The 22,173-nt window shown below is 43.6% G+C and overlaps 1 protein-coding gene across 1 annotated transcript in view; it reads right to left on the bottom strand.

The window, feature by feature from the left end:
- Window positions 1-12,260, bottom strand: part of LOC126475412 (uncharacterized) — a 34,350-nt gene extending 22,090 nt beyond the window's left edge. The window contains exons 1-2 of the mRNA XM_050103254.1: window positions 11,857-12,260; window positions 8,865-9,119 (exon numbers count right to left, since the gene is read on the bottom strand). Of these exons, the coding sequence (XP_049959211.1) occupies window positions 8,865-9,119; window positions 11,857-12,204 (603 nt within the window). The 5' untranslated portion in view covers window positions 12,205-12,260. The remainder of the gene's footprint in view (window positions 1-8,864; window positions 9,120-11,856) is intronic.
- Between the last annotated feature and the right edge of the window lie 9,913 nt (window positions 12,261-22,173).

The raw sequence follows: 22,173 nt of genomic DNA, 5'->3' as shown, positions 1-22,173 counted from the left end.
GTATGTATATAAAGATACACGAATGAAAGTAATATATAGCAAAATGGATACATGTGAACCAAGGTATAAGGCAGGGTTGTAGCTTGTCTCCAGTTCTGTTTATACTTTATATAGACGATCTGATTAGAGGGTGAATGTATAAAATTAGCGACGTCATTTCATCGCACCAAATTTTATTCTTAATACGATTATATTTGCTGATGATCAGATTATTATAAGTAAAACTGTAGAAGAGCCGCAAAGAGCAGTCTATGTGTTACAAAAGCTGTGTGAGATTTATAATTTTATAATTTTCACGAATAATACAGAGACAATGGCCTTCAAAGCTAAATATACCGTTGGAACCAAACTTGTAATCAGTCATATTATGTTAGAAGAAGTAACGAGTTTTAATTACTACGGAACGTACATAAATTATGAATGTGAAATAGAGTTTAAAAACAAATTACCAATGTTCCGCCAAATATACGGTGCAGTAAATAGAAGCCTGGAAACTAAATCTAGCAAAGGAAAGCGAATGAATTTCTACAAAGTAATGTCTGCGCCTGCTTTTCACTACGGATTTGAAACATGAACGTTGACAAAAGCTGTTGAAAAGAAAATATAGGCTGCCGAAATGAGATTCATAAGAGCAGTATAAGAGTGTTATCCTTCCATGCAGAACTGCCACTGGAAAACAAAATAAGAACTAAGAACAAATTCTTCTGGCAAAAAAAATTGTACACTATACAAATGATTACAGAATACCAAAGGAGACGATCCGAGGAAGGGTGTTGTTCTATTGGCATAAGGTAAGAAAATATACTGGAAGACCAATGAAACGATGGGCAGAAATGTTTTGCAACTGGAACACGCAGCATTGTCTATTCTAAGGAGGTAGCTTGGTGCTGTTGACTATAGCAGTAGTGAGTAAATGGTGGAGGCTTTTGGTAGTAGATGCATCTACCGTTGTGATTTCATTTGTTTATTATGCTGTCCAAAACAGTATGTCCTCTGTCTTAGTGGCATTTGGCAGTGGATTTCCTTCTATCGTCACTACAGTACTTCCCTGCTTGTCTCTGCTCCACTTATGTATGTACTTCCCTTACCGCATCTCATGCTCGCAATGCGGCCAGGCGGCAGTGATTTCGCGATGGGATGACGTAATATTTTGGCTGATCAGTGTACACTGAGGTGACAAAGCCATGGGATAGCGATACGCACATGTAAAGATAGCGATAGTATAGCATAAACAAGGCACAAAAGGGCAGATTACCGACCTGATTGCGGCAGCACGATTGGAATTAACAGACTCTGAACGCGGAGTGGTAGTTGGATCTAGACGCATAGGACATTCCATTTCGGAAACCGTTAAGGAATTAAATATTCAGAGATACCAAGTGTCAAGAGTGCGCCGAGAATTCCAAATTTCAGGCACTACCATAGACAATGCAATAGCCAACGACCTTTGCTTAACACCTGAGAGTAGCCGGCGTTTGGGTATAGTTGTCAGTGCTGCCAGATAAACAGCATCGCGTGAAATAACCCAGATATCTATGTGGGAAGTACGACGAACGTTTCCGCCAGGACAGTGCGGCAGAATTTGGCGTTTATGGGCTGTGGCAGCAGACTACGGACGCGAGTGCTATTGGTAACAAACAACACCACATCACCTGCAGCGCCTCTCTTGGGCGCGTGACCGTAATGGTTGGACCCTGGATGAATGGAAATCCGTGGCATGGTTAGACCACTACCGATTTCATTTGGTAAGAGCTGACGGTAGCGCTCGAGAATGGGGCAGACCCCACGAATTTATAAATCCAATTTGTGAACATGGTACTGAGCAATCTGGTGGTGGCTCCATAAAATGATGTGGGCTGTATTTGCATGGGATGAACTGTGTCCTCTGGTCCAGCTGAGCTGATTACTAACAGGAAATCGTTATTTTCTGCTACTTGGAGCCGTTCATGGACTTCGTGTTCCCAAAGTAAGTTGGAATTTTTATGGATGACAGTGCCACTCGTATCGCCCGACATGAATAACATCGAACATTTATGGGACATAATCGTGAGGTTAGTTCGTGGTGAAAATGCTGCACCAGCAACGCTTTCATAACTACAGACGGCTGTAGAGGCAGCGTGGCTCAATGTTTCTGCAGGTTTCTTTCAACGACTTACTGATTCCATGGTTGCTGTCCTAAGCAGGGCAAGAGGAGGTCCGAAACGAAATGAGTGTCTATCCCATGACTTTTGTCACCTAAGTGTATGTTATTTACTGACTAGAAATTGGCAAAACTACAGGTGTAACAGACTGTGAACATTTTTCAATATTTATGCCAGGTATTGATTTGGAAGTGCAAATTTTCCAGGAACTTCTATATGTGCTTCCTAAAAACTAGACAATCACAGTGTTTGTTTTGTGAACGGCTTCTTCGTGTGGCGACAGACGGTGCACCGTAGTTAGCTGCGACTCAGCAGGGTATTGTGTATCATGTGGGCACAAACTCAAGATTAAATTTGGGAACGACGTGCCAGGTTGCAGCCAGAAGGAAGCCCTTTGTGTAAAATATTTGGAGCCTGGAATTCCGTGAAGGTCATGTGGCCTTTTATGAATTTTGTCTTAAAGGCTGTCGGTTAACAGAACCAGTATTCAGTGACATACCTCACCATCGCGCGTCACTACGAGTGGCTCTGCGTATTCTTTGTCATTCGAAGGAAATCGCCATGTTCATGAGTATAACAGCACATATTTCTAGGTAACGATGTAACGACTGTGGACATCGTTCAACTTCATCAGAGTTTCGTGGCGAGATTTCAAGTGGTTCAAATGGCTCTGAGGACTATGGGACTTAACTTCTGAGGTCATCAGTCCCCTAGGACTTAGAACTACTTAAACCTAACTAACCTAAGGACATCAAACACACCCATGCCCGAGGTAGGATTCGAACCTGCGACCGTAGTGGTCGCGCAGTTCCAGACTGCAGCGCCTAGAACCGCTCGGCCACCCCGGCCGGCGCAAGATTTCACGACTTCAATAGAATAGATAATGAACTGCAATTATTTAGCACACGGTTTCAGTTGCACTTCATGCTGTATTTTTGGAAATGTAATAGGAAGTTAATAATATACAAATATGCGATCTGTGATAAGGCACAGGTTTACATCAGCATGCTTGTTCGATAGTTATGTAATGTACACATATAAAAAACTCCCAAGCTCCCCATACATGCGGTCGACATCATTTATGTTCGGGTCAACTTCTTGCTGTGAACAACTTTTTTTTCTGTCAGTAAAAGATTAAAAACTGCAGGAAGATGGCAGCTTCACGATTAAGTACATAAGAGCGTTCTGCTTCTCGTGACAGTTCGGAACCTGATGGCAAATACACAAGAAAGTTTCGCGTCACCCCGGGTCCCGGAACTACTGAAGATAGACGATGACTGTGGGTATTTTATCACAGACACAGTACCTTTGACTGTTTACAGATATCACTAAACCCGCCCAAGGATGTAAACAAGCACGCATGAACAGCGCCTATTACACTAAGGGGGTCCGACAGCCGATCAGTTCCAGTCACTCCACCAGGAAGGAGGTACACGGCTCGTGTTGTCTGTAGTTCAGACGGTCAATACCGCGATTCGATCGCCTCTGTGTTGTTACATTGTGCCAGGAAGGGCTCTCAACAAGGGAAGTATTCAATCGTCTCGGAGTGAACCAAAGCGATGTAGTTCGGACATGGAGGACATAACGGAGAGACAGGAACTGTCGATGAGATGACTCGCTCAGGCCGCTACTGCAGTGAATGACCGCTACCTACGGGTTCATGGCTCGGAGGAACCCTGACAGCAACGCCACCATGTTGAACAATGCTTTTCGGTAGCCATAGGTCGTCGTGTTACGACTTAATCTGTGCGCAATAGGCTGCATGATGCGCAACTTCACTCCCGACGTCCATGGCGAGGTCAATCTTTGCAACCACGAACCATGCAGCGCGATACAGATAGGCCCAACAACATGCAGAATGGACCGCACAGGATTGGCGTCAATTTCTCTTCACCGATTAGTGTCGCATATGCCTTCAACCAGACAATTGTCGGAGACGTGTTTGGAGGCATCCCGGTCAGTCTGAACGCCTTAGACACACTGTTCAGCGAGTGCAGCAAGGTGGAGGTTCCCTGCTGTTTTAAGGGGGCATTACGTGGCACACGTACGCCGCTGGTGGTCATAGGAGGCGCCGTAGGAGTGGGACAATCTAGACCAACAGTGCCCTGATGAACTGGTTGATAGTATGCCACGACGAATACAGGCATGCATCGATGCAAGAGGACGTGCTACTGGGTATTATAGGTACCGGTGTGTACAGCAATCCGGACAACCACCTCTGAAATTCTCGCTGTATGGTAGTAAAACATGCAATATGTGGATTTCATGAGCAGTAGAAAGGCGGAAATTATGTTTATGTTGATCTCTTTTCCAATTTTCTGTACAGGTTCCGAAACTCTCGTAACCGGGGTGATGCAAAACCTTTTCTGATGTGTGTATTTCGTTTCTAGTAAGTAAAAAAGTCATATTACACAAACATATTTTTGTAGTTAGTATGACTGTTGTGTTAGTAATGCCCTGTTACAACCACATTATCTTGGCTAATCCACCTAACTTTCCGCTTGCGTCTTGGAAAGAATTTTCATTACGACGAAACCATGGACGTAGACTAACGAGAACCGCTAGCAATAAGGACTGTAGCAAAGTAATAAATAATGTTCGGCCTTAGCTACATCGCTTTACTGTAATCATTTTTAAGGACGCGGGCCGGAAAAAATAAAGAGACCACAGTTTCAAGTTTTCCTTCATTGTAATTGCCCTTTTCCTACGCAATGGTGGATTAGGTCTCTGTAACCCAAAACTGCGACGTAATTCCATTTTACTGCTCCACTGCGCCACGCGTACCTACTCAGAATGGGCACTGCAACAACCATGCCTGGATAATTATTCAAGATGTTAGAGCTTAAAGCCACGCTTTGGCTTGTCGTTATAAATAGAAGGCTCCCAACATTCGTGGGTGCATAATTTCGAAAGAAAACATTTACAGGGTTGTATTTCTTATCATTTTTACAGTACTGAAAATCAACTTTGATAGGTGAATGGAGCGACTACACAGACTATTTGTTTCAACTTGACACAACTAAATATATCGAAGATGATGCCTCGTACGAAAAAGATATTCTAGTTTAATAAGTTAATAGTAATGAAGTGGACGTCTGACTGTGCTACTACTGGCCACCCCCCAACCACCGCTCCTGAGTGGGCGGGGTCAACTTTGTATTTTCAGCTGGGAACTCCCCCCTCCTGTTACTGCCTGTTTCGATTCTAAGCCTAAAAATATGCACGGGTTGCCAAACCATTTTTTTCCCTTTGGTGGAAGATACAATAGAAATCGATAGACATCGATTATGCCTGTTTTCCCAATTCGGAACCTACACAATTGATTCAACGTATCATTTACAATGTAAATGTAAAACTTTGAGTTTTAGCAGTTGATACTGATAATCAAACGTTACTTGCGCGCCGTAAAGCTGGTGATGCAGTATAAATAATGTGGTCAGCCATTGAAATTTCTGGCAAATAAACTACAGTATGGTAACGTAGTTTTCTGCCCTATGGGATTTTGACTGTGGAGAGTTCCCAAACCGTCGCGTGCCTCATTTCAATGACAGCCCTCTAACCCCGTCACCAGGGTGCATCAGTTCGGTGAGTGATTCCATCCAGCCGCCCTAACTGCTGTGCTACCCGCTACGCAACAACCGGCGGAATACGAACCAGGACCGTTGTAATAAGGTGAAATGCCGATGACGTGATAGTGACAGGAGCACCTGCCGAGCATATTCACCGGAAACAGACATTCCAACGGTGAGAGGCAAGGGGACTTACTGAACCCATGTACCCCAACAGCGACAGGCAAGAGGACTAACCGAAGTCAAGAGTCCAGACGGGAACAGTAAATTATTAAGTTCACGTCGTCGTTCCCGGATCATGCTAAATGTAGTTTCTAACCAGACACTGAAACAGGTGACCATATTGCACGGTACAATCAAATTTTCAACATTAAAGTAAATTTCGAACATAAATATCAACTGTTAGAACACGAAGGTTTACTTTTAACTGAAAATGAAATGCAAGGTCCAATGCGTCCATTATTAACTTAAAAAATAGGAGCATGGGGTATTTGTCGATTGCAGCACCATCTACACGAATAGGAAATAAGGGCTTGGTAAACTGTGCATATGTGTTTACGTAGTATCAGAATATGCAATAAAATAAAGGGAGGGCAATAACTGACGAGCACTTTCCAGAAACCTTTATCACTGCCTTTCTAATAGCGATACGACACCCTTTCCGGCGTCGTTCCACTTCGTGGAGAAGAAAACGGACACTGCCTACCAACCTAAAACACGAGTTGCAACATAATCGCAGCAAATATCCACAGTGACGCGGAACTGGCTTTTTATGTTCATACAACATGCGAGAAACAATATTTTACACCAGTTTACTAAGTTCGGTCTATGAAGACGATCTTGCAACGTCCAATATGGCTTCCCGATCACCGATGAACAGCATAATATTTCTGAACCTGATTTCCTTTCCTTTTCTCTTTTTTTTTTTTCAAAAAAGAAAAAAGTGCATCCAGGTTTTCGGAAATGTTCTCTCTTACATCGATGTTAATGTGTCGACCAGTTTGCATTTCACATCTTTTAAAATGGCGACTCTGAAATGGTTGGAAAATACCCATCTAATAGTATTACCTCTTACATGGAAGAAAAATCGTTTCAGTCACAAACTTCTTGAAATGTGATAATAGACTCAAGCGACTGTTGAGGAGGGGGGGGGGGCGGGGGGGGGGCAATGCGTCTTGGACGAATGCGCTCTGTGAGACAGCCCTCACGAGGTCTACGTCGTACGCGCAAACGACCATCACCTGCATGAAGGCAGAATCTGCTTTCATTGCTGAAGACCACGGCGCGCCATTCCGTGGATGCTCTGACAGCCCCAATCGAGCCGTACACATCGATTCTATGGCATGAGAGGAAGGCGGGCGAGAGGTGTACGGCCCAGAGTCCCCCTGCTAATAACCGGTTCGCAAAACTTCGTGTTGACACGTCTGAGCTCACTGCCCCCATTATCTATGCTATAATAGCCGTACGATCTGCCACTGATGCCCTTACAATACGAAGACTCTGGCGGGCATCTGTGCTGCGTGGATTTTAAGAACCTCGACTACGGTTGTGAGACTGTTCACAAGATCACTGATACGAGCGTCGTTGCACAGCTGACGCAGCAGGTCCAACGCGTGTGGAATTTCTCCGAAATGACCACTCCGCCACTCGGAGGGCCACAATTTGACCCTTCTCAAACTTGCTCAGTTGGCGGTAGGGAGTATGTGGGCATCTCCGTGGCATGGTTGGCCGCTTGCTTCACATGTCTGCACGATACTGAGACTTGTGGCTCTGGGAGCTACGCGTCTACGCTATCTGTTGGTGAACAACGTTGAAACCTTTGTCAGTACATCTATTATACCTTGAGTGGCATATGCTACCGTGGGAACCAAATCGGCATCGTCTTTCCAGGTGCTTTTTTTCTGGCAGTATATTACCTACCCAACATTAATAACGTATGTGTGTGTTCGATTTGCAAAACTAATTTGCTGTCAGGCAAATGACAACAAGCTACATACGAATATATTTAATATTCACATTTTAGTAGTTTTACCACTGGTCTTTACCATAGCGAATGGAACATAAATCTCTACTGGAAGCTTTTATAACCTAAAACTATCTTTCATTCTCAGTTGTAAAGAGTACAGAAGTGAACGTATAAGCAATCTTAAGATTTTACGAGAAATATGTTTCAGTCTTCCCCCTACTACTTTTTCTTTCTCCACACTAGCACTGAACAGATACATACTCGTATGTCTGTATGATGAGGTTTATCCGAATTCAGTTTGGGATGAAATTTTTTTCTAGAAAAAGAGGTAGCTGGATTTCTGTCCCTCACTGGGTATGCCCTTGGATGGGGTAATGTACTATGATGTTGAAAGGACAGTTCACTTATGCGGAGCTGCATATGATTGCAAAAAAGGTTTCTGTCTCCATTGACGAACTTCTCATGGGTGCCATTTCACCCCATGTAAATATGCTCCATACGGGAAATTTGAACCACTTGCCTGAATGATGCCCTGCTAGCTGTCGAATGGTATCACTGGATTCACGATACTGCCTATGCCAAAATGAAGAGGGATGTTTCCTGGCAACCGTGGTCCTCAGGCTACGCTCTTGACCCAGTAGTATATAAAAAATACAGCGCTTCCAAAAGCACTTAGATGGGGAATTCTATGTTCGAGCGCTTTCGATTCGGCCTCCAAAAAAACGAGCTTATATTGACCGTCTGGCCATACTCCCCCTATTGAGTTGCACCTATGACCAGTACAAATTCTGATGTCATCTCAGTCACATGACACTCAGAACCATCCCATTCGCTTTGTTGACATAATCTCTCCTTTAGCTGTCTCTTCTGCAGCTGCTCAAGGGGGTATTTTTACAATCCTTCTGAAACACACGGGGGACACAGAAATGGTTCAAATGTCTCTGAGCACTATGGGACTTAACTTCAGTGGTCATCAGTCCCCTACAACTTAGAACTCTCAAACCTAACTAACCTAAGGACATCACACACAACCATGCCCGAGGCAGGACTCGAACCTGCGACCGTAGCGGTCGCGCAGTTCCAGACTGTAGCGCCTAGAACCGCTCGGCCACCCCCGCCGGCGACGCAGAATGTACGAGCATTTAAGTAATTTGCAAAATGGTACTTAAAAATATTACGTCATCGTACCTTGATGTTCCTACAGGAGTCTTCGATTAGCACGTATCCAGCTGGACAATGTTTTGGCAGTGTTACTAGCCTCACAAAAAGAGGGGTCAGACACATTCCAAATTTAAACCTGGAACCTTCTGGGCACATTGTACGCTGCGCTGACTTCCCTATAGGCTGAGTGGTCTGGCTGCCATTAGTAGCGTTGACTGCCTCTTCGAACAGCTTCTCAGACATGGGTGCGGGTTGTGAATCAGCTGATCCAGGGCGTGTTCCCTATAGTTTCAAAAACATGTTTACAATCTTGAGAAAGCTATGGCAATGAACTGAAATACGTAAATTTACATGAAATAAGTAAGTATATGTAAGTACACATGAAATGATAAATGAAGCGTGATTCGAAACACTTACACGTACATGGTTATAGGAGTCAACTTAGATTCTCACCATTATCTGACATGAATCGAAATAGAGCGAGAAAGAGAACTGAACAGCGATGCAACAAGAGCACTCAAATACAGAATAAAATACTTATTGCTCAGTAGGTATGACAGAAGAAATGTCACTCTCAATATGAGAAACGAGTAAATTATCCTGTTGACCGGAAAGAAAAAATATTGTCTTCGGTATAATGAAATCGGTGACAAGCTATTAATCAAAAAAGCTAAAGATTGGAAGAAATTGAACAGTACTGAAGTTCCAACATATTGATAACAGATTAAATACCAAATTGTTACAGATAATAATCAAAACTTGGGATAAATTAAACTTTACTGAAATGTCAAATGTTAGTACGAGTTCTAATAGCAAAGCAGAAAAATACCAAAAGTAATTAATTATGAACATAACAAATACGAAACATATCAACTGTATGGAAAAAACTGTAAATGAGCGTTTGGCGTCATTGGGCGGGAGGCCTCTTGCGTGGCAGGTCCGGCCTCCTTGGTGCGGGTCTTATTACGTTCGACGCCACATTGGGCGACCTCCGTGCCGGATGAAGACAGCACAGCACCCAGTCCCTGAGCGGAGAAAATCCCCGAGCCGGGCGGGAATCGATCCCGGGCCCGTAGGACAGCAATCCGTCACGCTGACCACTCAGCTATCGCAGGCGGACATTGTAAAGAATACAAAAGGAACTGTAGTTATAAGAGCGAAGGACATGAAAAACATGCAGTTGTTGAGAAGGGTTTGAGACAAGTTTATAGCATACATTCTATATTATTCAATCTGCACGCTGGGCAAACTATTAGTGAAACCAAGGAGAAATTTGGAAATGGAATTAAAGTTCAGATAGAAAAAGAAAAATTATAATTTGAATATCAGCAACAGTAATACAAGCGTAATGGAGTGTAATGAAAGTAAATCTGATGATACTGTAGGAGAATTTTAGGAAGTGAGACACTAAAAGTAGTAGATGTTCCTTTCTGGGCAGAAAAAATCGGAGGATGGTAAAAGAAGGGAAAACAGAAAATGCTGAGTGCATAAGAAAAGTGAAATTTGTTAACATCGAATATAAATTAAAGTTTTAGGAAGGTAATTCTCAGGATATTTGTCTGGATTGTAGCCTTGTATGGTAATGGAATGAGGACTGTCAGCAGCGCATACAGAAAGAGAGTAGTTACTTTTGATATGTGATGCTGTAGAACAATGCTGCTGATTTAACTGGTAAGTCAAATAAATTATAATAGGAGAAACAAATTTATGCCACTGTTTATGAAAGAAGGGATCAGTTGCTAGCACACATGTTGTACCATCAAGATAAATCGAAATGCATAATTAAAGAAAGTGGTCCCCACACAACCTGTGACCTCCAAGTATTTTTATAGCGCCCATTATAGCTCTCACACAACCTTCTAATTACATAAAAATGGGAGTAAACCTCATATGTTACTTCATGTCCCATGCTCGACTCACTGATGTTTAGAGCTTGTAAAGCTACTATTTGCGGATATGCTGATTTCTAATCGATTAACATCGGGTGGTTTAGCGGCGATTCGAAGTGCTGTAGGAACGTAATCGAACAGCCTTGCGAATACTGCTGTTTTCATTTTGGAAAACGGGGGTTTCCACAGAATATTCGTCATGAAGACGTAAAACAAAAGGCAACACTTGGTCAGCATGGTTCATGTTCAGGGCGCCCTAAACGAATGAGCAAAAGTCATGGTACGAAAAACACTGCCAAAATATCATAGAACCGCCTCCGTACTGAAGGGACCTCCTATAAACTGCAAGTTAAATGCCTCAATGGGCCGCGATATCTGAAAAGAGGATGTATGGCAATTCTTTGGACCACAATGCACGTCTTCCGGTCGGCTACTGTCTTTGTTATTTGACCCGTGGAAGACGCAAATCTTTGTGTGATGCTGCTAGAAACGGCTGTCCGAGAAGTACCCGAATCTTGATATCTATTTCATCCTTCGCAGTGTTCCTTGGAAACTGGTTTAAATAGACCAAATTCACTGTCGGACTGAAACCGACTGTCCTTCAGAAGTCGTCATCCTCGTCTCCAGTCGCTGTAGATGAGGATCTTTGTGCGACCACTGTTCTTACGCAGTATTACATGGGTGCGAGTTGCATACCCGTGGCACAAAATTCTTTATTGACATGTTGCACAGCCCGCGGTTATACACGAACAAATAAGAAAACTACATTCATGGTGTAACCATGGGCACGTCCAAACACGGTAGCTGATTTCTGTCATGCTGTCAAGTCTTTACATCGAGTGATCTTACTGCTCTGGACATGATTTACATCAGTCGTGATTACATGACAGTCTGGTACTAGTTATATACCCCCCTCCCCCATACAGTGCCTGCGTGTCCTTCTATAGGGAATGACTAATATTTTGTCTAAGGGTTTTACTTAAATTTAATATCGCGAGGACACTCAAGCTGGTTTCATCCAAGTAAAAGGAAATTAATGGTAACAGTGTTGAAAAACACCACTAGATATTATCACACCAATGTTTGTAACAGTCAGCTAGTCTCTAGGTGGTTATTTCTCGACAACTGACCTTTAGCAGCTTCCTGCAGTGCCCTCTGACACGCACGAAGCCATCACGGCATCTCTCGCGTGAATAAAATATTGTAGGCTCCGGGTTAGGTGTTGTTGTCGGTGCGAAAGCCGGGGTAGGCTCTGCTGTAGTTGTCAAAAAGCTACGTTGCTGGCCATGCGTCCACATTCTCCGGCACTGTCCTGCTACCATAACGTACCCATCTCGACATCTAGTGGGGATGAATACGAAGGTAGCGGTTGGCTCTGGTGTGGTAGCGGCTGAGGTAGAGATTGTCTCTTCCCGAGTCTGTGCCACTGCTGCTGCCACAGACAACAGGAGGAACAGGTGGCAAGCCTGCAGTGACATGGCTCTCGTCAACTGTGCGAGGATGTGTGTTGGAACTGGGCATCGGCCTAAGAGCTCGCCTCGTGTATCCAAGAACCGGAAAATGAGATTTCTCCACCGACCTAACATCTCGAAACAAGGAAAGCCACATCCTCTTGTGTAGGAACACTTCCAGGAAATATTGCGATCAGCCAGATATAGCCTCGGACTGTCAGCCGATTTCGTAGTCTTCAACGGGATACTATCATCTGCAGCACTGAAACGTGAAAATATCTTAGTGAAATCTCTAACAGGTTTCGGCACCAGTGTGCTGCATTCACACCTACTCTGTTCGATTCTTGGTGGACGCCGGACACTTGTGATAACAGAACAATCCATGAAATTTCCATTCAGTGTCCAGAGACTTATAGATAGAGAGATCAGCCCCTGATTAGATGGAAATGCTACGCTTGGTGGCCATTTCAGAGATGGAAGCTATTACGTGTCACCTAGTCTCACCTACATCTTGCATCATCGATTAGATAACTGTAAACAATACTCTGTTACACAGTTAATAAAGTAATATAATCTGAGAAGTTCCATATTAAGCGTAAAACATCGTGGAAGCGGTGGTGGTATAGTGATGATGATGATGATGATGATGGAGAAAGTTTTTCGCACCCCCTGAATATTTGTGCCCGAACTAGAGCATTGGAAGGCAATTTAGTTTCTTACCTTGCTGTGCTACGATCATAGTAAATAATTTTCGCTCTATAAACAGTTTTCAAGTGCTGACTCACGTGATTTGCATTGTCCGTTACGATGTTCTCGTATTTTACAAAATTACCCTGTGTGGGTGGGTGCAATGCATGTCCCTCGAGTTCATACGTGGTGTGGTAACCTCGGATGATGTCTTAACCGCATGAACAACACTACAACCTAACCTAATCGCATACGTAAGTAGCTTCGTGGTTGTGGTATGCGATAATAAAATAGCAAAGCGTTTATCTGATTGTACTGGTATCTAGGGGTAGTATCTTTGGCCCCATGTTCGAATCCCGCCACTGCTTAAATTTTGAATAATAATCAGCATTAGTGGCCGAAGGCATCCGATATGAGAAGTCACCCCTCATTGTTTCAACGGTCTTGTCAAAGAGGGCAGCAGAGTGGACAGAGGTTCAGGGCACTCTCTTGTCCTACGGGTGGGAAACTGCCCCAAAGGCTGAAGAATCAGCAATGATCAACGGCATGACGATGCAGAAGGCAATGTAAACCACTGCATTAAAGACACGTAACATGTATCCACAGGACATGTGGTTGTAATTGAAGAAGTGTCATGACGATCTCTTCATTCGCAAAAAAAATTGGGAATAGTCCCCCATTCGGATCTCCGGGAGGGGACTGCCAAGGGGGAGGTTACCATGACAAAAAGATCCAATAATCAAAGAAAGGATAACGTTCTCCGAGTCGGGTCGTGGAAAGTCAGAAGCTTGAACGTGGTAGGGAAATTAGAAAATCGGAAAAGGGAAATAGAAAGGCTCAATCTAGTCAGTGAAGAAAAGACAGAGATTTCTAGTCAGATTAGTACAGGGTAATATCAACAGCAGCAGAAAACGGTGCAAGAGGATTCCTTATGAATAGGAAGGTAGGGCAGAGAGGGCGTTACTGTGAACAGTTCAGTGATAGGATGAGATTTTCACTCTGCAGTGGAGTGTGCGCTGATATGAAACTTTCTGACAGATTAAAACTGTGTGCCGGACCGAGACTCGAACTCGGGAACTTTGCCTTTCGCGGGCAAATGCTCAACAACCTGAGCTACCCAAGCACAACTCACGCCCCGTCCTCACAGCTTCACTTCTACCAGAACCTCTTCTACTACCTTCCAAACTTTACAGAAGCTCTCCTGCGAACCTTGCAGAACTAGCACTCCTGAAAGAAAGGATATTGCGGAGACATGGCTTAGCCACAGAATAGGATTTTCACTCTGCAGCGGAGTGCGGACTGATATGAAACTTTCTGGCAGAGTGAAAATCTCATTCTGGAAACATTCCCCAGGCTGTGGCTAAGCCATGTCTCCGCAATATCCTTCCTTCCAAGAGTGCTAGTTCTGCAAGGTTCGCAGCAGAGCTTCTGTAAAGTTTGGAAGGTAGGAGACGAGGTACTGGCAGAAGTGAAGCTGTGAGGAGGGGGCGCGAGTCGTGCTTGGGTAGCTCAGTTGTTAGAGCATTTGCCCGCGAAAGGCAAAGGTCCCGAGTTCGAGTCTCGGTCCGGCATACAGTTTTAATCTGCCAGAAAGTTTCAGTTCAGTGATAGGTTTATCCTTATTATAATCGACAGCAAACCTACACCGACAACGATAGTTCCGGTAAATATGCCGACGTCGCAAGCTGAAGATGAAGAGACAGTGTATGAGGACACTGAAAGGGCACTACTACAGTATGTAAAGGGATATGAAAATCTAATGGTCATGGGAGACTGAAATGCGGCTGTAGGGGAAGGAGTAGAAGAAAATGTTACAATAGAAAATGAGTTTGGGACAAGGAATGCGAGGGGAGAATGACTAATTGAGTTCTGTAACAAGTTCCAGCTAGTAATAGCGAACAACCTCTTCAAGGATGAGGTATACTTGGAAAAGGCCCGGTGATACGGGAAGATTTCAGATAGATTACATCACAGTCAGTCAGAGATTCCGAAATCAGATACTGGACTGTAAGGTGTACCCATGGGCTTACATAGACTCAAATCACAATGTAGTAGTGACGAAGATTAGGCTGAAGTTTAAGACATTAGTCAGGAAGAATCAATACGTAAGGAAGTGGGATACGGAAGTACTAAGGATGACGAGATACGCTTGAAGTTCTGTAAGGCTGTAGATACAGCAATAAGGAATAGCTCAGTAGGCAATGTGGTTGAAGAGGAATGGGCATCTCTAAAAAGGGCCATAACGGAAGTTGGGAAGGAAAACATAGGTACAAAGAAGGTAACTGCGAAGAAACCATGGGTAAAAGAAGGAACACTAACTGATCGATGAAAGGAGGAAGTACAAAAATGTTCCGGGAAGATCAGGAATGCAGAAGTACAAGTGGCTGAGGAATGAAATAAATAGGAAGCCCAGGGAACCTAAGAAGAAATGGCTGCAGAAAAAATTTTACGACATCGAAAAGGAAATGATTGTCGGGAGGACAGACTCAGCATAAAGGGAAAGTCGAAACAACCTTCGGTGACATTAAAAGCAAGGGTGATAACATTAAGAGTGCAACGGGAACTCTACTGTTAAATGCAAAGGAGAGAGTGGATTGGTGGAAAGAATACATTGAAAGCCTCTGTCAGGGCAAAATTTGTCTGATGTGATAGAAGAAGAAACAGGAGTCGCTTTATGAGAGATAGGGTATCCAGTATTAGAATCTGGAGGACTTAAGATCAAATAAGGCAGAACGGATAGATAATATTCATCATAATTTCTAAAACCATTGGGGGAAGTGGCAATAAAACGACTATTCACGTTGGTGTGTAGAATGTAAGAGTCAGGCGACATATCATCTGACTTTCGGAAAAGCATCATCCATACAATTCCGAAGACGGCAAGAGCTGACAAGTGCGAGAATTACCTCACAATCAGCTTAACAGCTCATGCATCCAAGTTGCTTACAAGAATAATATACAGAAGAATGGAAAAGAAAATTGAGGATGCGCTAGATGACGATCAGTTCGGCTTTAGGAAACATAAAGGCTCGTGAGAGGCAATTCTGACGTAGCGGTTAATAATGGAAGCAAGACTAATGAAAAATCAAGACACGTTCACAGGATTTGTCGACCTGGAAAAAACGTTAGACAATGTAAAATAGTGCAATATTTTCGAAGTTCTGAGGAAAGTAGGGGTAAGCTATAGAGAGAGACGGGTCATACGATATGTACGACAGCCAAGAGGGAATAACAAGAGTGGACGATCAAGAACAAAGTGTTCGTATTTAAAAGGGAATAAAAAATATATGTAGCGTTTCGCCCCTACTGATCAATCTGTACATCGAGGAAAGAATGATGCAAATAAAGGAAAGATTCAGGAATGAAATTAAAATTCAAGGTGAAAGGATATCATTGATAGGATTCGCTGATGACATTGCTATCCTGAGTGAAAGTGGAGAAGAATTACATGATCTGCTGAACGAAATGAACAGTCTAGTGAGTACAGAGTATGGATTGAGAGTAAATCGAAGAAAGACGAGGGTAATGAGAAGTATTAGAAATGAGAACTGCGAGAAACTTAACATCAGGACTGATGGTCACGAAGTAGATGAAGTTAAGGAATTCTGCTGCCTAGGCAGTAAAATAACCAATGACGGACTGAGCAAGGAGGATATCAAAAGCAGACTAGCAATGGCAAGAAGGGCATTCTTGGTCAAGAGAAGTCTACTAGTACCAAACATAGTCCTTAATTTAAGGAAGATATTCCGGAGAATATACGTTTGGGGCCAAGCATTGTATGGTAGTGAAAGATGGACTGTGGGAAAAACGGAACAGAAGAGAATCAAAGCATTTGAGATGTGATGCTACAGACGAATGTTGAAAATTACGTGGACTGATAAGGTAAGGAATGAGGAGATTCTGCGTAGAATCGGAGAGGAAAGGATATGTGGAAAACACTGATAAGAAGAAGAGTCAGGACGATAGGACATCTGTTAAGACTTGAGGTAATGATTTCCATGGTACTAGAGGGAACTGTACTAGACAAAAACTGTAGAGGAAGAGAGAGACTGGAATACATCCAGCAAATAATTGAGGACGTAGGTTGCAAGTGCTACTCTGAGATGAACAGGTTAGCACAAGAGAGGAATTCGTGGCGGGCCACATGAAACCAGTCAGATTACCAGAAAAGAAAGTGACAAAACCATGCGTTGCTGTTAAAATAATTACAATACCTTTCCTAAATTTTTCATACGCGCAGATATACACGCATACACACACACACACACACACACACACACACACACAACACATACGTAAGCATGCAAACGCCCACAGGACGAAGGAAAGAAATAACTTTAAATAAGAATTATTACAGATGTTGAAAGAGTGACACCTTTTTCTTTTTTTGTTTCTTTAGACGAGAGGCTTCATGTAGCAGAAATCTCTATGAAATATACATCCACACCTACATTACGATGTGCAACACAGAGTACTTCCGGTACTGTTATATTTCGCCTGTCTTATTCATAAAATGTGAGAGGCTATGACGACTGTCCATAAACTAGCGTATTAGCTTTCAGGCCTCTAACTCTCGTCCCAATCATGAGTCCGATCTGGAAAGGGCCAACATGTTAAATCACTTTTCATTGGACGTATGATGTCGGAATTTAAACAGCAAACCTTTGTATGATGCACAACGCCCCTCTTGTATCCTCTGCCATTCTAATTTGTTGACCATCTCCGTAAATCTTTTGTATGTCCATCCTTTTAGCAGGTGGTCTCTGGGACGACGGCCGTTACTATCGTTACAAAAAATAAAATCCCTTACAGCCGTCCTTATGATTATATTTTATTTTGTGGCTTCATTGCGTCATCTTCAGGCTGTTTTGATGCGATGCAAGTTGATATGATCCCCATGATCAACTGCCACCATTACTGGATACACAGATAATGTGTCAGCACTCCAACCATCAACCATCAACTCAGACCCATGCCGGGGCTGAGCGTCCAGCATTACAGGCGGTATTGCTTCGTTGAGAGAGCTATTGTTGCGGAAATTATTTGACGTTATTGCTCTTTGTCTTTATCCTAAGTACACTGCACCACGGAAATGCAGTTCCGAAAGGTAAGTGAAAATCCGTTTCGCAGTTGCCGCAGACTTCTTCACTAGCCTGAAAAAAATTTCAGTCACTAATTGCTTTTGACAGAGGAAATTGTGAAAGTAATAGGATTCGTGTACTTTCGAATAAGATATATCTTCCGACACATCGTATGGCATGTCCGATAATTTGGCCACTGCCTAGGAGGCTTTTATTGACCATGAAAATTAATTTTCCTTCTTTTATTCCAGGCGTGCTGACTCATACACTCCTGGAAATTGAAATAAGAACACCGTGAATTCATTGTCCCAGGAAGGGGAAACTTTATTGACACATTCCTGGGATCAGATACATCACATGATCACACTGACAGAACCACAGGCACATAGACACAGGCAACAGAGCATGCACAATGTCGGCACTAGTACAGTGTATATCCACCTTTCGCAGCAATGCAGGCTGCTATTCTCCCATGGAGACGATCGTAGAGATGCTGGATGTAGTCCTGTGGAACGGCTTGCCATGCCATTTCCACCTGGCGCCTCAGTTGGACCAGCGTTCGTGCTGGACGTGCAGACCGCGTGAGACGACGCTTCATCCAGTCCCAAATATGCTCAATGGGGGACAGATCCGGAGATCTTGCTGGCCAGGGTAGTTGACTTACACCTTCTAGAGCACGTTGGGTGGCACGGGATACATGCGGACGTGCATTGCCCTGTTGGAACAGCAAGTTCCCTTGCCGATCTAGGAATGGTAGAACGATGGGTTCGATGACGGTTTGGATGTACCGTGCACTATTCAGTGTCCCCTCGACGATCACCAGTGGTGTACGGCCAGTGTAGGAGATCGCTCCCCACACCATGATGCCGGGTGTTGGCCCTATGTGCCTCGGTCGTATGCAGTCCTGATTGTGGCGCTCACCTGCACGGCGCCAAACACGCATACGACCATTATTGGCACCAAGGCAGAAGCGACTCTCATCGCTGAAGACGACACGTCTCCATTCGTCCCTCCATTCACGCCTGTCGCGACACCACTGGAGGCGGGCTGCACGATGTTGGGGCGTGAGCGGAAGACGGCCTGACTGTGTGCGGGACCGTAGCCCAGCTTCATGGAGACGGTTGCGAATGGTCCTCGCCGATACCCCATGAGCAACAGTGTCCCTAATTTGCTGGGAAGTGGCGGTGCGGTCCCCTACGGCACTGCGTAGGATCCTACGGTCTTGGCGTGCATCCGTGCGTCGCTGCGGTCCGGTCCCAGGTCGACGGGCACGTGCACCTTCCGCCGACCACTGGCGACAACATCGATGTACTGTGGAGACCTCACGCCCCACGTGTTGAGCAATTCGGCGGTACGTCCACCCGGCCTCCCGCATGCCCACTATACGCCCTCGCTCAAAGTCCGTCAACTGCACATACGGTTCACGTCCACGCTGTCGCGGCATGCTACCAGTGTTAAAGACTGCGATGGAACTCCGTATGCCACGGCAAACTGGCTGACACTGACGGCGGCGGTGTACAAATGCTGCGCAGCTAGCGCCATTCGACGGCCAACACCGCGGTTCCTGGTGTGTCCGCTGTGCCGTGCGTGTGATCATTGCTTGTACAGCCCTCTCGCAGTGTCCGGAGCAAGTATGGTGGGTCTGACACACCGGTGTCAATGTGTTCTTTTTTCCAGGAGTGTATTTATTAACCTTTTTGAGCTTGCAGACATGCGTAGCGTGATCTGTTACCGTTTTACCCTTTACCAAGCAGTCAACAAGAATAAAAATTTTAAAGTCGCTGAGAACAGTAGTGTAACCTTTCCGATAAATGAATTTGAATATTTCAGAACTTGGCTGCGCTTCAGGAACTATGCATGCAAGGGCTCCAATGCACTGGAAAAACAGCCAAGCATTTCGAAAATATACGTTTCTGAAACCTTGCCCATGGTTTCGTTGATTTTAAAACCATCTTCTTCACAAGATGTAGGACGTAAAATCACATTATCTGTAGTCAAAGTGGGAGTCGTTGACTCTGTGTAGTACACATCATGCACTTAATCACCATGTAAATACATAATGAGTAGTAGCCGTCTGCTGTAGGGGTCTGTGTTACAACTTTAAAAATTTTAACTTCGTCGTTCCCTCTCCGCCTTTCACTTTCTGCCTCTTACTCAGTTTTTCTTTCTTTTCTTTTCTTTATTATTCCATACCACTGACTTCCACCATCTGTTTCGATCGGTATAACGATTTTAGCCTGAAGTGATGGACCACAGTAACTAATTCATCAGTGAAACCCACGGGATGAGCTGCTGGAATATATCAATTACCAGTCCAGTGAGCATAGGTGGGCATACGCTGTTAACCGCAATGGAAAGATAAGTATATAGGTGTTAAAGGTGCACAGGCCTTACAATAAATAAAAGTTTTACAATAAGACTTACAATATTATGTCTTCCAATAAATAAAATCAGCAGCCAGGCGTCTCAATAATTCCATTCTGTTCTACTCTAAATAGCGACATTACCTGTTTTAAGCCCACAAGCTCATCAGACGGCTGTTCATGCTTAAAATTACATAAAGCTTATGCTTTGCGAACACATGTGATACGGCTGATTTTCGTTGTGGCGAAAATTCCTTAGGTAGTCGAGTGGTATAATTGGATATAAGTATATATCCGAAAACGTAAACAACTTTCTAAGATGTGCACGCCTTTTCTCCGCGTAAGTAAGATAAAATTGATACATTTCGTATCTTGTAGTGTTTCCTACGTAGTTGTAATTTGTTGTTAGGTACAGTTACCGTGAAGTACGTCTACTTCCGGCATCTTTTGTAGTAGGACAGCACTTCCACAAAAAACACCAGTCACAAGAACCATCTGCCAATATAACACGCATAACACAAGCTATATGTACAGTCGTGCTCAAAACTATCCGAACGACCTGAATTGCATTTCGCCTGCTTCGCATGCAACCCACATTACGCAGCTGTCTAGCAGGTCCTCTAATCGCTCCTTGGTACAGTCGTTTGACTATTGAAAATGGTTCCAACAAGTCACCGCTAGAAAACTCTGCTCTGTATCGCAATAACTCAAGATGTAAAGTAATACCACGACACTACAAATATCAGGGAACACCTTATCACAGATAAGACTATCCTTAAGGCTTGTAAGCTCACATTTATTGTAGTAAATGACATACCTGAAATGTTACCATTCTCATTAAGTTCGTCGTATTCACGATTTCCTCTTCAAAGTAACATACCGTACTTGTTATTTAACACAAAATGACATCAAAAATTTAAGTTATTCACGAGCAGCTAGTTGAGAAGATGTATGAACTTCAAATGTCACGATGAACCGTCTCGTTCTGCGTATGGATTCAAACCCAGATCATGCAGACTAAGATTTCGTGACTGACGGAAACTAACAGTCATTCCTGACTAGGCATACAGAGAGTGATATACCTCGATTTTAGACAGTATCAGCGAATACCAAATTTAAATTACATAACGTAAACATTTTTTATGGACGCGAATTCCTACCCAGCAACTATTGTCTCTGTTAACGAACTACGAGAGATGTTAAATATTACTTCTTCACAAACAACTTACTTGAAATGCCGTGAGGTAAAGCTTTGTGTTGGACAGGGATTCGAACCCAGAAACTAATCGGATTGTTATCGAAGCATAATCAACTGTGACATATCGGATCTTCTCGGCAGTAGCTAGATGTTTTAACTGAAATGACGAGACGAAACATTAATTTTTTCCTTCCCACGACTCCAGCCCGGCACCTATCGCTGTTATATTCTAGAGAAAACGAACGTTAAATATGGGTTTGCTACACCAGCAGCGAAATGTGAGCATGTTTAAACTAGAAATAATATGACGAAGAGTTCAGTGCTGACTGGGAATCGAACTCCACAAATATCGTTCTTGACTACACACAAAGAGACGTCAGCTACCGAATTTTTCTCCACCAGGAGCTCGAAATAACATTCTTGAACTTACAGTGATCTCTCAAATAGTTCTGTGTCTCACTGGGAGTCAAAAACGTCAGATATCGTTAGTGTTGACAACGAATGAAAATGCATTAAAGATCAAAATTATTATCCACCAGCAGATAGGTGCTCTCATGCTAGATCCTGATGATACATAATGAAAACTTCAGTGCCGGGCCAGGATTCGAACTCATTCAAGCGCAATATGTGGACACGTTGAGGAATCTGCAGTTTTGAACCAACAACA

This window comes from Schistocerca serialis, chromosome 4, assembly GCF_023864345.2.
Source record: "Schistocerca serialis cubense isolate TAMUIC-IGC-003099 chromosome 4, iqSchSeri2.2, whole genome shotgun sequence".
Taxonomy (NCBI): Eukaryota; Metazoa; Arthropoda; class Insecta; order Orthoptera; family Acrididae; genus Schistocerca; species Schistocerca serialis.
The sequence above is the reverse complement of the archived record's forward strand: the minus strand, read 5'-3'. Positions and strand labels throughout refer to the sequence as shown.